At 33.6% G+C, this 14,629-nt stretch overlaps 2 protein-coding genes across 3 annotated transcripts; both read right to left on the minus strand.

Moving 5' to 3' along the window:
* Positions 1–1,305, minus strand: LOC132637248 (stemmadenine O-acetyltransferase-like). Its single transcript, XM_060354366.1, has one exon. It carries the CDS (start codon positions 1,303–1,305, stop codon positions 1–3), a length of 1,305 nt encoding a protein of 434 aa, XP_060210349.1.
* Positions 1,306–5,360: 4,055 nt separating this feature from the next.
* On the minus strand, positions 5,361–13,810 carry LOC132635489 (uncharacterized). Of its 2 annotated transcripts, none has more exons than XM_060351909.1 (6): positions 13,417–13,810; positions 11,111–12,163; positions 10,577–10,771; positions 10,341–10,474; positions 8,580–8,690; positions 5,361–5,781 (listed from the first exon to the last, which is right to left on the minus strand). In XM_060351909.1, the coding sequence occupies exons 1-6, from the start codon at positions 13,564–13,566 to the stop codon at positions 5,721–5,723; spliced, it is 1,704 nt and encodes a 567-aa protein (XP_060207892.1). In that variant the 5' UTR covers positions 13,567–13,810; the 3' UTR covers positions 5,361–5,720. The 2 variants fall into 2 exon arrangements, with proteins under 2 accessions (XP_060207892.1, XP_060207891.1); XM_060351908.1 differs by having other exon boundaries at positions 10,341–10,495; positions 13,417–13,807.
* Between the last annotated feature and the right edge of the window lie 819 nt (positions 13,811–14,629).

Below are 14,629 nucleotides of genomic sequence, written 5' to 3' on the forward strand. Positions count from 1 at the left end.
TCAAACATCTTGATTTAAAGAAACATACGACATAAAATCTTCATTCTTCTCCAGCAACTTCATATGTTCTTCTGGCAATCCCATCCACACTTCAATTCCACTGCCATCAACACAATCCAACAGATGGAATCCACATGGAAACTTTACAGGATTAGCTATCCAAGTAGGTTTACCCCATCCAAAATCAGCTTCATAAAAAGGAATTTTACACCAACTGATACAACCAGCAAATCCCACTTCATTTCCTCTAGTTATAGCCAATTCAAGAATTGAGTTCGAGTAATTTATGTACTCATTTTTCTCATGAACCCTTGTTATGTAACTATCATCCACTTTCCTTATTGATTCTTGAACTTTTTCCACCAACTTTTTGTAATCAATTTCCCCTTCTTCAACTTCCCATTTGGCCATTGTTGGATAAACTAGATTGCCAATGCTATTTGTAGGTAAATTGGGATTCATTCTGTTCCTTAGATTGATTGATATCAACAGTATGTAAACTTTGATATCACTTTTCTTGTCTTTCCATGTTGGTATAATTGATGACCATAGGAAAGCTGACAAAGCCTCAAAACGAGTCGCGTAACGTTCCTCAACAGGGCAACTCTGTATTAATGTAGCTAGCTTTGAGTTATCAAATATGAATCTCTTCATCGAGATTTTTAATGGAAGTTCTTCTTCTGTTGGAATCAAGGTTAACCAAGGATTATTTCCAAGATCTGTTGGAGGAAAGATCCCAGTAACGTCGACGATGAATCCAGTGTCAATGCCATTGCATTCTTGATCATTTTCTTGATTCATTTTTGCCCATGTTTTGACAAATGTACCAAGTGAAGATGCATCAGCAACTAGATGTGAAACACACACACCAATGGAAATTCCTCCACAAGGGAACTTAGTTAATTGAACTCTTAGCAAAACTTGATCACTTTGTCTTATGGATCTATCAAGAACATGACATGGAAGCAATTGGCAAAGAGTTTCAATTTTTGGGTCATTGACAATGTTGGACAAGGTAATGTTACTAACATTTGCTTCAAGAAAATCGACCCCTTCATCGTTGCATTCGATTGTGAACTCATCTATTTTTCTACCAGCTAGAGGGTATATATAAGTCAAGGTTTTTGAGAGGGATTTTTTGAGGTGATCATTTGAGAATTTGGTGGTTGAATCATAGAAGAGGACAATAGGAACATAAGGGCCAGGGGTTAATTGATCTATAAGGGAAAGCTTATAATCTTTTTTGCTTGGAGGTGTTGGAGAATATGGTTTGATTGTTTCTTTGTGAGTAATTTTAACTTTCATTTTCATCATTCCCTCACACTATGTTTAGATCTCAATGAATTATGAATTGTTTGGCTAATGAGTAGCGATTCAGTAAGTATTCCACTAGTATATAAAGGTAGGATTTTTTTTTTAATATCTTTGGGATTACATGTAATCTCTATAGATAAACATGCTACAAAACAACTTATATACCAAAATATAAACAAACTATAAAACAACTTACCAAAATAAACAAACTTTAAAACTACTTACCAAAATATAAACATACTCTACATTTTTTTTTTCTTAAAAAAGAACTCTACAACAACTTACCAATGTATAAATACTGGTGTCACTTGGTCTGGGGGCTCAATACTAACATTAAAATTAAATTTATAATTACTTTTTTTTTGACGGGAAAGTAATTCGACATTTTTTACGAACTCCTGAAAATTAAATCATAATATAAAAGTATTTGACAGTTAAAGATTTTTTTTTTCTTCAAATAAATTCATGATGTAAGAGCTCTTCTTTGTTATTTCATTGAATGCTTCACTCAATTTTTCTGAATTAAATCAATGTTGACTAACCAACTATTGCAAAAAGATATTTGAGTGTTCAAGAAATGTAGGCACGATTTTCAATCTCAAATAAATAAAGAAAGTATGACTTATTAATAGTGGATAAGTGACCTTATAATTAATGGAAAATGAACTAATGCATTACAAAGCAACAGTCTGTTGACAAAGCTAATCATTTGTTTGCAAATGAATTTCTTCTTTATTTTTCTTTATCACACTGAAAATTTCATTATTTATTGTTGCAATTCAGCATCAAATAGACTAGTTCATTCTTTTTGCAAGACATTCCAAGAAGAAAGAACAAATACGACGATCGTTTTTAAGCTCAAGTTAATAAACAACACAAAACTATATTCATTGATTTTATTAGCTATCCTAAAAGCACTACTTTCATAGCAAGCTTACCATATAAGAACTCAACAAATTATACTAATGTTAAATTCTAAAATCTCTGGAGGAGTATTGTTAGTGGAATCTATAGTTTTTGAGCTTAGGATAGGAGACTAAGATCTATAAATAGACTTGTAAATATCTATGCTAGTGCTAGTGATACCCATCTCAGAAGACGGAATTATTAAGCAATGAATATGCACAATGTCTAATGTATCTTAGTAAATTTATTATGGCATAATGTAATATGTTTCTTGATTTCATATTTTTGTTAAGGAAAAAAAGTGTTCCTTCCGTCTCATTTTATACGAAGGTATTACTATTTGGGTAGTCAAACCGTTTTTCTTTTACTATATTTTTCTAGTTTTTTTTTTTAAAAGATATTTTAAATTACTAAGTATGTGGACTTAAAGTATTTTTGAATCATTAAAATAAAATTTATATATTTGAAAACTACACTTATTAAGATTATTTTTTGGTTGACAAAAGCTTGTGAATAAACATTAGTATATGCAACGGAAAAAAGCAGGTGTGTGTTCTATTTACCAAATTTTTTGATGGCAATTAAAGTAATATTAAACTCAATAAAGGGCAAATAAAAGAGGAAATAGATAAAAAATTTAAGTTGAACAACAAATCAACAACACATGTCACTTCTAAAAGTAACTCGATGAAATTACAAAAATGACCCTGTGAGGACTACAAAAACTTTTCATTCTTACTTATATATAGTAGTAATATTATACAACAACTTACCGAAAAAATAAAATACTATAGAACAACTTACCAATGTATAAATATACATATACAACAACTTATCGAAAAATAAAAATAATATAAAACAACTTATTAATGTATAAGTATACTATATATATATATATATATATATATATATATATATATATATAACAACTTAACCAAATATGTAGGATTTGCATTTGTGAAAATTGAAACTTTTTTCCCATTTTTTTGTTTCATAAAGAAAGACTTAAAAGTTATGTTGTTTCTTCATCGAATCACTACATTATAGTTATAAAAAAAATGGGAGATGGCAACAAAGACAAAGATGTCAAGATTTTATCACAAAACACTTTCTTTAGAGAGTATTTATATCCTCAAAGCCACTAGACAATAATACTCGAAGGCAATAACGAAAATTACAAATTCTGCAAATCGCACTATTTAAGAACTCCCTTGGTCTGTTAGCAAAATTCACTCTTCAATTGCCTTTACTTAATTTCTAACATTAATTAAGTCCTGTTAATAATAGACTATCAAAAAAGATGTTTCTCAACTTCTATAATTGTCATGTGCTTGCAGTTGCCTGGGAGTTCGTCTCATCTCAATGAAGACAAACTTTCATGAAAACTCGGTATATACTAAAGAGAAGATTATTTTTAACCACATATGTTACTGCACGAAAAATTTCTCTTATTTTAAAAAGAAACTACTTCATTCTATTTACACAGTATAATCTATATATAATATAAAGCTAGGCATAGACAAGGTGATGTGGCACCTCTCTATGGCCATCATTCCTATTTATTTATTTTCTCCTTTTTTTGGCCTATTTCCTATTTTTTTCTGATTTATGTGCTATGTAAAAAGACTTAAATTCACTCATTAAACTCTCTCTTTATTATGTTAAATATGCTCAAGTTTTTACTCCAAAGATGAATGTAACGTTTTGTTTTATCTTTATCAGACTCTTGGCTTTTACTCCACTGATTTTTCTTGCTTTTCATATGCCCATATTCCTTCCCCATTAAATTTCTATACCCACGTTATTTTCTCATTGAATCTCATCAGTGTGACGTAAGTAAATTTCAATAGCTTAACAGCCACAAAAACAGTATATAATAGTATTCCAAACACACATCCCTGCCACTTCAAAACAAAGAATTCATCTTTAACAGCAAAGCTAAGATCGATAGTGAGTCTCACCTTTCATATTATCTTTCTCTCTCTTTCTGTTAATACACAAATACAAATCTTTTGACTGAATGTTTATTATTCTTCAATTTTAAAAGGAATTATAGAGTTGTGATTTAAGAGGAAATATATTTGCTTATCATTTTGTTAAGGAACCAGAAGGTATTTTTTAATTTTATATTGTCTCCAATTGTTCTTTCAACGTCTTCCGTATCACACAAGTTACAGTTTTTCTATAGAGGTTCTTCATATCACCGGTTACAGCCTTTTTCAGAGAACTAGACAACACCTCTTCAAGGAAATATAGTCCAAAAGAAGGAGTACATGCACCTAAATCTAGGTACATGGAAATCTACAAAAGAAATGAAGAAAAAGAAAAATGAAGTATTAGAAATCAGGAAATTGCAACCACACTTTTATTTTGTTTTCCTTTTTAGTTTTTATTTAACAAGAAATGAAAAAAATAAAACATAAGTATCAACAATTCATGCTATGAAATAAAATATTAAGAAAAATGCCTTGGAAGAAGAAGAAAAAAGAAGTAGGTTACGTCTTAGGTTTACAATATCCCTGGATTTCATTACCATTTGTTTTCTTTTTATTACTTTTTTTTTCTATTATTTCTATACACTTACTTAAATAGATCGGTTTTTTTAACATGCAATATTTTAAGCATCTGTTTTCTATCAAAGAAATAGGATGTCCAAAAAATCATGAAAACTCATTTGATTTGTAAAACTCAAGTACACTAGTTTCACAATAAATGAATACAACGAAGTTCCCATCATTACAGATAGCTCCACCACTGCATCAACACGTTTCTTCATCTTCCTACCCGTCTCTATCTTTTTCAGTTTTTTTTTTTTTTTTTTAAATCTCATCCGGTTTCTGTTTTTAATTAAATAGTAATAATGATTGGCAATCTCATTCAATATTCAAACTATAGATTCTTATTTCAGAATATCAAATCTCCACTTGACAGTAGATAATCTCACTACTCTCACACTATCTCTTCTACGTGAACTCTCGTTTCTTTGTACTTTCATATAATAGGATAATAGGTTTGGATTCGATTCTCTTCCTTCCATTTTTCCTTCCCCTTCCTCCTATGTAATAGAAATAATGCTTTTCTAATTGACCCTCGTAGCTTCCATTATCAATGAAGGATAATAAAAAGGTACTTCTGGTAAATACAGTCATGAATTTGGTTTCCCATAGAAACCACCAGCATATTAATTGAAAAATCTGCATCTCATTTCTTCAACGAAACCCATTTGGAAACTCTCCCCAGATCATTTGGTATGGCACAAGTAGTTGATCCATCTTTACTGAGGAAGTATGAGTTTCTATCACAAATGGATATTGTAAAGGTAGACAATTACAACAAAAGAGATGGACAACTGCACTGAAACAGGACCAAACTCTCAAACCATACTGAAGTGTATCGAAGAAAGGTTCCAGGACATATGAAGTTAAGTCCTGGTGCCAAATCTTCTTGTAACACTATCAAGGGGATTCATAATACAAGAGACGATATCCAGGAAAGCAACATCAAACATTTCCTTGGTTTGAGTGAGATTGGCAGATATCACCTCTACATAATGGGCACACCCTACAGCAAAATGAACAACGGTTACGCAACATAATTGAATTCAAGGAGTATTACTGGAAGTTTTAAATTAGAGGAAGATAGTTTTTTCGTAAAAAAAGAAGATAATTATCACAAGACAAGATTATAAGCACTCTTATTTCTCTGAGATCCTGATAAAATACTAGCAACCAGACATTATAGGGTACAAATAACATGCTGCAGGCACTTCAGGAACAACATCCTGTCCTAATCTAATTTATAATCTGGGTAAGTAATACTGTCCTAGTATAATAATTTTCACCAATTCCACCTCATCTATTCTGTCATAGACACGCTTCTCACTTTCTTAACAATACCAATGGTTTGCGCTTTTCCTTTTTATAGTTTTCTTCAAGTAGTGACCAAAGATGGATGTTACTTATATAATCCTAATTGATACAGGTTCTCATACCAAAACCAAATCTCAGTAGATGACAAAAAGAGTCATTATTCCTCTCAAACATTTCTTAACTCATCAAACCTGGAGCTAAGCAGCAAAGTCCACCCCGTTCTGCACCGAGGCTTTCTAAGCTGCCCTAAATCAATGTCTGAAGAAGACTTCAGGGTCTATTAATGTAAGCGAAAGATTTCATGAAAAAAAAAAAAAAAAAACTTCATAAAAAAATTAAGAGAAGGTCCCTTAAAATGCTTTTATTGGCTCTTATATTTACTTATTCTAATTGACCATCTGATGGTCACGTCTACAATCTTAAACCAGTTATCTAATCATTCAATTGCTTGAATATTATTAGTTGTATGTATATTATCTATACAGATAATCTGATGGTAACATCACTTACAGGTTGTACCTTAAATTGCTTGAATCATGAGGATAATTAGTTCTCTGTGTTGGGTTTTAAGTTTCATGTGTGACCAGGAAATGGAGGGAAATAAAATTTTGACAATAACTTTCCTCTCTTAAATCAATGAGGGAATAAGTTCCTTTGTTAAAAGAACCTTGTTCAAAATTTCATTCCCCTCAATTTCCCATTCATAACCCAACAAGTATATCCACATAAAGTCGATGCCCGCTTTTTATCCACTAAACTAGTGGGTTATTCGTTCATCCAATCATTGTCATTTCTAGACTACCATCCCCAGACATCATTTATCACTCTTGACAGCTTGGTTATCACCATTCTTCTATGCTTACAAAAGGGCTTTGTAATTCATATTGGGAATACACTTAAAAGAAAGAGATAATGGAACAAAATCACTCTAAACTATAACGGTTTTTTTAGTCTCATACTTGAACTACACCTAGTTTAAGTTACCCCCTTGAACTATAACTTTCAAGTGCTAAAACCCTCCTGTTGACATATGATTTGACATATGACAAAGTACGTGTAACCACCTCCTTAGAGGCGCGTGAGGTGTGAAAAGTCATCTACGTGGCTTTTGCGACGACTAATTTAAGCCATGGACAAAGCAAAATAAAGGAAGGAGACAGGTAAAGAACTTGTGAATTAAATATGATCTTAAGTCTCTCAAAGTTTAGGGCTTTTTTGTTCACGATACTTGATCACACCTTTTAACCCCAAGACACGATAAAATCAAAGATTATACACTGAAATTACTGTGAAATCGAACCAAATGAGAACTGTTCTGCTTTAATTCTCTATAGTCAGAGAGCTCTCAGTGAAATGGGACAAAAGTGGCGTCCCTTATTTTTCTCTTTACCTTTCCTTATCTCACTTTTTACTTTTTACTTTTGTTTTTCTTTAATTATACTTAGTTAGAATTTATATCATAATTAAAACCATTAATAATCTAACGAAATCTTGACAAAAATTTATTAAATAACAAGTGTAGTGCCACTTGGCATTTTTTTAAAGCTTTTTAGGAGGGTGAACACAATTGCATAACATATAAGAATTAATATATGTATGGATTTTGTCTTACACAGTTTCTTGTAAATGGCAATATCTTACTTAAGAGATACTGGGTATGTACATTCAAAAATATTCACCCATTCTTAGGTGTGTTCTTAGGTTTAACGAACTTCTTTACAATAAAGAATATCTTGGTTGGAAATATAACATAACATCTACCTGCATAATCATACTCAGTGTACTACTATTCCATAGGTTGTTCACAGATCTATCTCAAAATTTCTCTCCATCAATTATTGAGGACTATTACAAAAGTAACACTAAGACCATAGAAGAGTGAGTGTTCTAAGAAGAAACATTAAGGAGCTCTGTAATAAACTCTAATTTTTTGTTTTTCAAATAACGGTGGTAACCGAGCCAGTTTATGTGCACCTTGACTAGTCCACCGAGTACCTACTATCTCTCACTAGCACAAATATCAGTAAACTCTATCCACCAAGCCTTACATATAAGAAGAAATCATTTAGTGTTTTTATCTAGGCTGAATTTGAACCCTGGTCTCCAAAGATTTCACCACTATGGACTATTAAGCACCACTCTTGGATGCTAATAAGCTCTGATCTCTGACATGATACTTCTGCTTATGAGTATGGTAGAAAAGGCGACGGAAAGATTGAGGCAGAAGGGTACTAACCAGGGAAACACCCTAAATTTTATGTTTAAGAAATGAGTCTTAAAGAGATTCCATCTCATCAACTCATATGCAAGTTGTTTTGTTCATCTCTTTGCGAGGCATGATAAAAGGAAAGAACTTTGGCCTATATTTTAAGTCTAAATTGAAGTTTCCTAACTTCAGTTTTGAGGAAAATAGGAACATTCACATAGTTGAGGAGCTTCAGTATTTGACTTTGAAAGATACCAGCACAAAGCAACAGGGGCAAAGTATACCTATGAATTTCTTTGAGCCATTTGTCAACACAAGTCCGGTGAAATTCATGATGGCAAGGCAGTGTTCGTAAAATATCTCCTTCGTCGTACTCAACCAGACAAATGTAACATCTGTCAATATATAGCCAAATAGTTCACATGACAGAAATAAGGCCATAAAATTCAAGCTAAAAAGACCACATAACAAATTAACTTTTGACTAAGAATGAATTAAAGAAAAGGAAACATTTGAGTATTCTGAATTTTGAATTAGATAACAAACCAAACTAGTAAATGAGTTTTGATATAAAGCACGCAAACCATGCTATATTTATTTCATGCATAACCAGTTATGATTAGTTAACTTACTCCAGGATGACGTAACCAAATAGATCATTTCTAGGTCTAAACATAAATCCTAGGCTAACAAAGACCTGCATGAAGAGTGATAACAGCAGATTAAGCATGAAAGAAAACCCCTACTTCCACCTAGAACTCTTTAAAACTTCTACTTAGAATAGGAAAAAATTAATGAAAATAAACGTGACAGCAAAAAAGGCTAGTAAAGAAGACCCTCAAGATTATTGGTACTTTGTGGCAAATTTTTTGAAGCTGAGAGGTTTCCCAGTATCTAAAATCCCCCCCAAAAAAAAGAATCGCTGCATTCTCTTGGTATTTGTCTTGGGTATCATCAAATATACAAGGACATGTGGTCTAATGTTAGATATGACATTATATCACTTATATAATTTGGAACAGTATGCCAGAGAACTATTCGTGTATGTGTTTCAGACAATGCAAAACTCTCCACGCTAAAAAAGAAAAAAGCAAAGAGAACAAGATTAGAATGGTAGAAATCCCAGCTGAACCAGAGATCTACTTGTTAAATGGCTCTAAATCTTCTGACTCGAATATAACTAATGCCAAGTGAGATGGCTAGTTAGGTTTGTTGAAATGCTTTGCATAATTCAAATTTCACACTGGGAGCAAAAAAATCAGATCATTTCACATATTAAAAACATCAGAAAATAAAGATACTTCAACTTGTCTTTCAGAACATACTTCAATAGGTATTGTATAGCAAACCTTTAGATACATCCATTCATCTCGATTCAGAGGAAGAGAAATTTTCATTTGGGGTCTGCCGAATGTCGTTTAGATTGAAATAAAGAAGGTTAAGCAAGAGTCACTGACCATTGAGCCTATTTTCATTGGTCATATTTTTACTTGAGATTACTGATTAATCATGCTAGTAACATGTTCTACTCTTTTTCAGTGACTTTTCCTTCAATCTCTGTAGTCTCTTCTAGTTTCTTTTGTTTTTTTCTTTCCAAAATGTCTCTTCTAGCTATTTTTTTATCAGGCAAAAGTTGAATTCAGCAACCAGAGATACAATTGCAGGGGCTCCTGTACATTCCTTTCTCTCCTATCCGAATTTCAAGGAGCATATAAAATCCAAAAACTTAACTGTATTATTTACATTACAATGGTACACCAAGCAAAATGGTTCAATAAGCAAAACGCTTCTCTCTTAATTTTTTGCACAACTTTTTGGGAGTTCATTGTCATTCACTTCTAAAAAGTCCTATATCAATACATGAATAGCTCTCTCAGAAAGAATTAGAGATTCAAAACTTAAGCACAGAACTGTAAACGGAGCAAGTAAAAAAGGAACAAATGAAACAAAAACGGAGCATTGTCAGATTGGTTGGAAGCAAATCGCATACAAAATAAATCCTTAAAGGTGCAATAAACTGCCAAAGAGTAAAATGTTCGACTCACTGTGCAACTTCGTCATTAGAACTCCTACGGATTTTGTTGTATGATTTGACAGGTAGGGATTCAACAACTTCATTGGGTGCTGGAACAGATCCGATTGAGGATACAGAAGGCTGGGATGATAACACAACTGGTTGCTGATGAATTTCATCCAGAACCTAAAATGAGTATCCAAGTTCAACTCGCATTGATGATTAAAAGGTAAATGTTGATATAGTAAAATGGACTGGTAACATTACCTCGAATAAAGCTTCTGCCAACATAACAATTCTTGAAATGCTTGCCCTGGCATTACTGCCACTATCTAAGTTAGCTCCTTCAGTACTGATACGACATGTACAGTGACCTGCTCGATGCTGACCAGATAAAACACAGGACCTCTCATGTCCAGAGTGGTTCTCAAAGCGCCTTCCCAGTCGTTGAAGGGCATAGACCTAAAAAATAACAAATATGTCCTTGTCAAGAAAGTCGTGTCTTGGCACAAAACTATACATGATTAGAGGGACTGTACATATAATATGTTGTTCAAGCACATTCAGATTACAGTTCTGTTTGAAAAAGTAATACCAAATGCCTACATATTTTGTAATCACTATGTTGGAAGTAGCCATATCATAAATGGCCAACGAGTTCCCCCAAACACGTGACACACAGGATTAGAAGTACTGCATTCATGTATAAAGCAAAACAGACTTTAGCCTCTTGCTTATATTAATTGGGGTGTAGTATAACCTAAATGTCAGCACAATGAAGTTAGGCAGATATTTACGGACCTGAGATCTTATTCTTCTTCGCCGCTCTAGCCAATTTGACCTATGATCCGGCAGATCATTATATCTTGTTTCTCTTCCTCTAGGGCTCTCAATTGCATAATATTGGCTCCCATAAGAGGTAGAGGCACCAGATGCAAGGCCAGAAGTATTTGATAGAATTAAGTCATTCCCTTCGGATGCTACCGAACTTAATTCACCACCTAAATTCTGTCTCACACTATTCTCACTAGCATGTCTCGTTTCCGTTTCCCCTTGAAAGGAACAAACATCGGGAAATGATGATCTTCGAACAACCCTATCACGAAGTCTACCAACACTCAGGGTTCTGCTAATACTGATGTTCCTTTCAGTAGGCTCGCGAGCTGCACTCCTTCTGTCAGAAACTCTAGTGTCGAAACCATCAGTATAATTATGATTTCTTGGAGAAAACAAATTAACAGTACACTCTACTCTAGTATCATTTCTGTCACCTGACAAACCTCTTCTGGAAGCCGGATGTGGCTCATCCATAAAATTATCAGATAAGTTAGCAGACGAAGGAGTGAATCGTAAATTATTAGAAGCAACATCTTCAGAACATTGGCTAGGAGACCGATTGCTGAAACAACTTGGAAAGAAGTCACAATTCTGTGGCCTTTCATTTCTGTTGTTGAATCTACCTGACGAACTTGAGCGCGGAAGCTCATCCTCATCGTTTGAAATAGCAAACCTCTGTGAAGATGCAAAAATGGACCTTGCTGACCCTAAACTATTTGCTCTGCTCAGCCGGAAGCTCATGTTTCCAGGACGAAAACCGAAGCGGGGGAGGAAACGACCAGAAAGATTGGATGATCTAGATGAGGAAGCTCGAGAAGAAGCATCACCTCTCCTAGCTACGGTATCAGCTAAGCTTGATTCATCCCAATCATCAAGCTCAACATTGGAGGCTACACATGTTTCATCATGCTTCTTAACTTTGACCTTTCCATACCATTCAGCCTTTCTTCCTCCTGATTTATTTTCACTTAAACAAGGATCAGTAGCCCCATTACTTTTGGTTTGATTTTCCGAAGCCTGCAATACAAGTTTATGAATCAAAAAAGATATTGCATATGTAATCCTATAAATAGATATCACAATCCTACGTGGAAAAAGTGTAGATAGATAAACACTTAAACATGGCTTCTACTGTCAGTTGAACATCTCCAACTAACAAAATGATCATCTAGACACCTCAACTCATCTCCACTGTGTCAGTTGAACACTCCAACTTTACAAAGTGATCATCTAGACACCTCTAAAAATTATGTGTCACGTCAGTATCAGGTGTCACGAGACACAATGGGGACAAGTTGAGGTGTCGAGATGTGCATTCTCAAAGCTGGAGTGTTTAGTTGCAAGTTAAGGTGTCTATCTATGTATTATGCCTTCATACTGAGTCCACATTTAACTGCACAGCATAAGAATATTTCACAATTTTTACAGAGCACTAAAAACTCTAGCACCAGTACAACTACGGAAGCATAATGAACAACCTCTATGCATGCCAATAGATGCAGAATGCTAGAAAAATATAAATCTGTTGTTCATTAGCACTCATAGCATCCCCTAGTTCAAGGAAAAAAAAATGCTAGGAGATAATCACTAAATTAAACCGCTAAAACAAATATACACGGAAAACTAGTGCGCAAGAAAAAATTTCTAGAGCTCTAACCGAACAAGCACAATGTACAATAAATTAATGCATGCTCAAAGATATAGAATGCTAGAAAAACATATACAGTCAGACCTCTCTATAACAACACTTCACTATAACAACCATATTTGCTGTGAAACCGATCTTTCATGTTATGTTATACTAGATGTTCTCTATAACAACATTTCACTATAGCAACCACAAAATATCGGAACAAATGATGCTGTTATAGAGCGGTTTGATTGTAAAACAAACCTGTGGTGCTTCATTTCTAGGATCGCGATTTTAAAGCTAACAATTCTAGAGCTAAAAGTACAACCATGAAAGCACAATGAACAACCTCTATGCAGAATGCTAGAAAAATACAAATCTGTTGTCCATTAGCTCCGAAAAACAAGTGCTAGCAAATAATCACTAAACTAAACCACTAAAAAACAAATATACGCGGAAAACTAGTTTATACCAAATTGTCGTAAAACCAAACAAGCACAATGCACAACACATCAATGCATGCTCACAAAGATACAGAATGCTTAGAAAAACTAGTTCGTTAAAAAAAAAAAAAAAAACAGAGTGTACTAACCTAATAGCACAATGTACAACAGATTAATGCATATAAAACAAATAAAACCTGAGTTGGTTCATTTTGAGAATGGCGAGATCCGAGACACGTGGACTGAAAAACTTTAGTCCGAGTCGATTTAGATCTCCGAATAACCACCGATGACGGCGGTGTTGACGGTGAATCAGTTGCATTGTTTTTGCTACTACTTGAACCCATTTTTAGATCCAAATCTCAAGTTTCAGATCCAGTTATTTGAATGTAATAATACGAGTTGGGTTTTTGATTGTTTTATCAAGTACACTACACATTTATTGTGCATAATTTGAATGGATTAAGTGAAGTGGGGTAGTGGGTGCGTGGGGTGGCGTGGGGAAAAGGAAGAGCATGTGGCGTTATTTGAGGCAGGATTTGGGGATTCAAATTCAACCTTGGTACCCTTTAACGGTTTATTGTACATACTCTATTTTGTTGCTCTTTCGGTAGGCCTTTGGCTAGGGGTGGCATCATACGGTATTTAAAATTTCGATACGGTAATTTTAATTTTTGATTTTTAAAAATATTATATCATTATCATATCAAATTAATTAGGTATGGTTCGGTATTTTAAAGTTTGATTTCGGTATTTTACTGTACGGTAAATCGGTACCATAGTTTGCTCGACTGCGACTTGCATATACTCATATAGTGGAGAATTATGTCTTCCGCTACTTAAGAAACGTTTCAATTATTATATACTAAACACCTTAGACATGTAAAAATATTCAAAAGAAAGTACAAGCAATCCCTTTCATAAATCAATTACACAAAAAAGACATTTAAATCAAGATAGAGTAGTCAAAGTTCCAACGTTTAAACAATTAGTTTTCTAAAGATACTAGTTTATACATTTGTTAGTATTATAATACTAAGATATATGAATTGTATATGTAATTGTATACTTCGGTGTGGTATTCGGTATTTTCTTTATGAATATCGAATACCAAACTTTTTAAAAATGCATACCAAATACCGTACCAAATATCATCATACCGAAATCGCGGTATAAAAAAATTCGATTTTGGTATGGTAATCGGTATCGACCATACCATGCCCACCCCTACCTTTGGCTATACAAACCAATTTTTTTTTCAATTTATTTGTAATTTTTGCAGATGGAGTTGCATTTGGTTATAGCTTTTACAAAGAAAATATAGACCCGTTTGGGCTAGGGGTGCTTATAGGTCGGTTCGGTTCTGTTTTGTGAATTACCGGTTCGGTTTACCAGTTTTCGGTTTGTAAA

Source organism: Lycium barbarum, chromosome 4 (assembly GCF_019175385.1).
Source record: "Lycium barbarum isolate Lr01 chromosome 4, ASM1917538v2, whole genome shotgun sequence".
NCBI classification, from domain to species: domain Eukaryota; kingdom Viridiplantae; phylum Streptophyta; class Magnoliopsida; order Solanales; family Solanaceae; genus Lycium; species Lycium barbarum.

Bases quoted from the DNA above. Each gene is read 5' to 3' on its own strand.
- LOC132637248 (XM_060354366.1), bottom strand. From the start codon at position 1,305: ATGAAAGTTAAAATTACTCACAAAGAAACAATCAAACCATATTCTCCA.
- LOC132635489 (XM_060351908.1), bottom strand. From the start codon at position 13,566: ATGGGTTCAAGTAGTAGCAAAAACAATGCAACTGATTCACCGTCAACA. The intron at 12,164-13,416 runs GTTTTATTTGTT...CTTGTATTGCAG, and splicing joins CTCAAAATGAACCAACTCAG to GCTTCGGAAAATCAAACCAA. The intron at 5,782-8,579 runs GTATACTTTGCC...ATTTTGCTGTAG, and splicing joins TGGCTCAAAGAAATTCATAG to GGTGTGCCCATTATGTAGAG.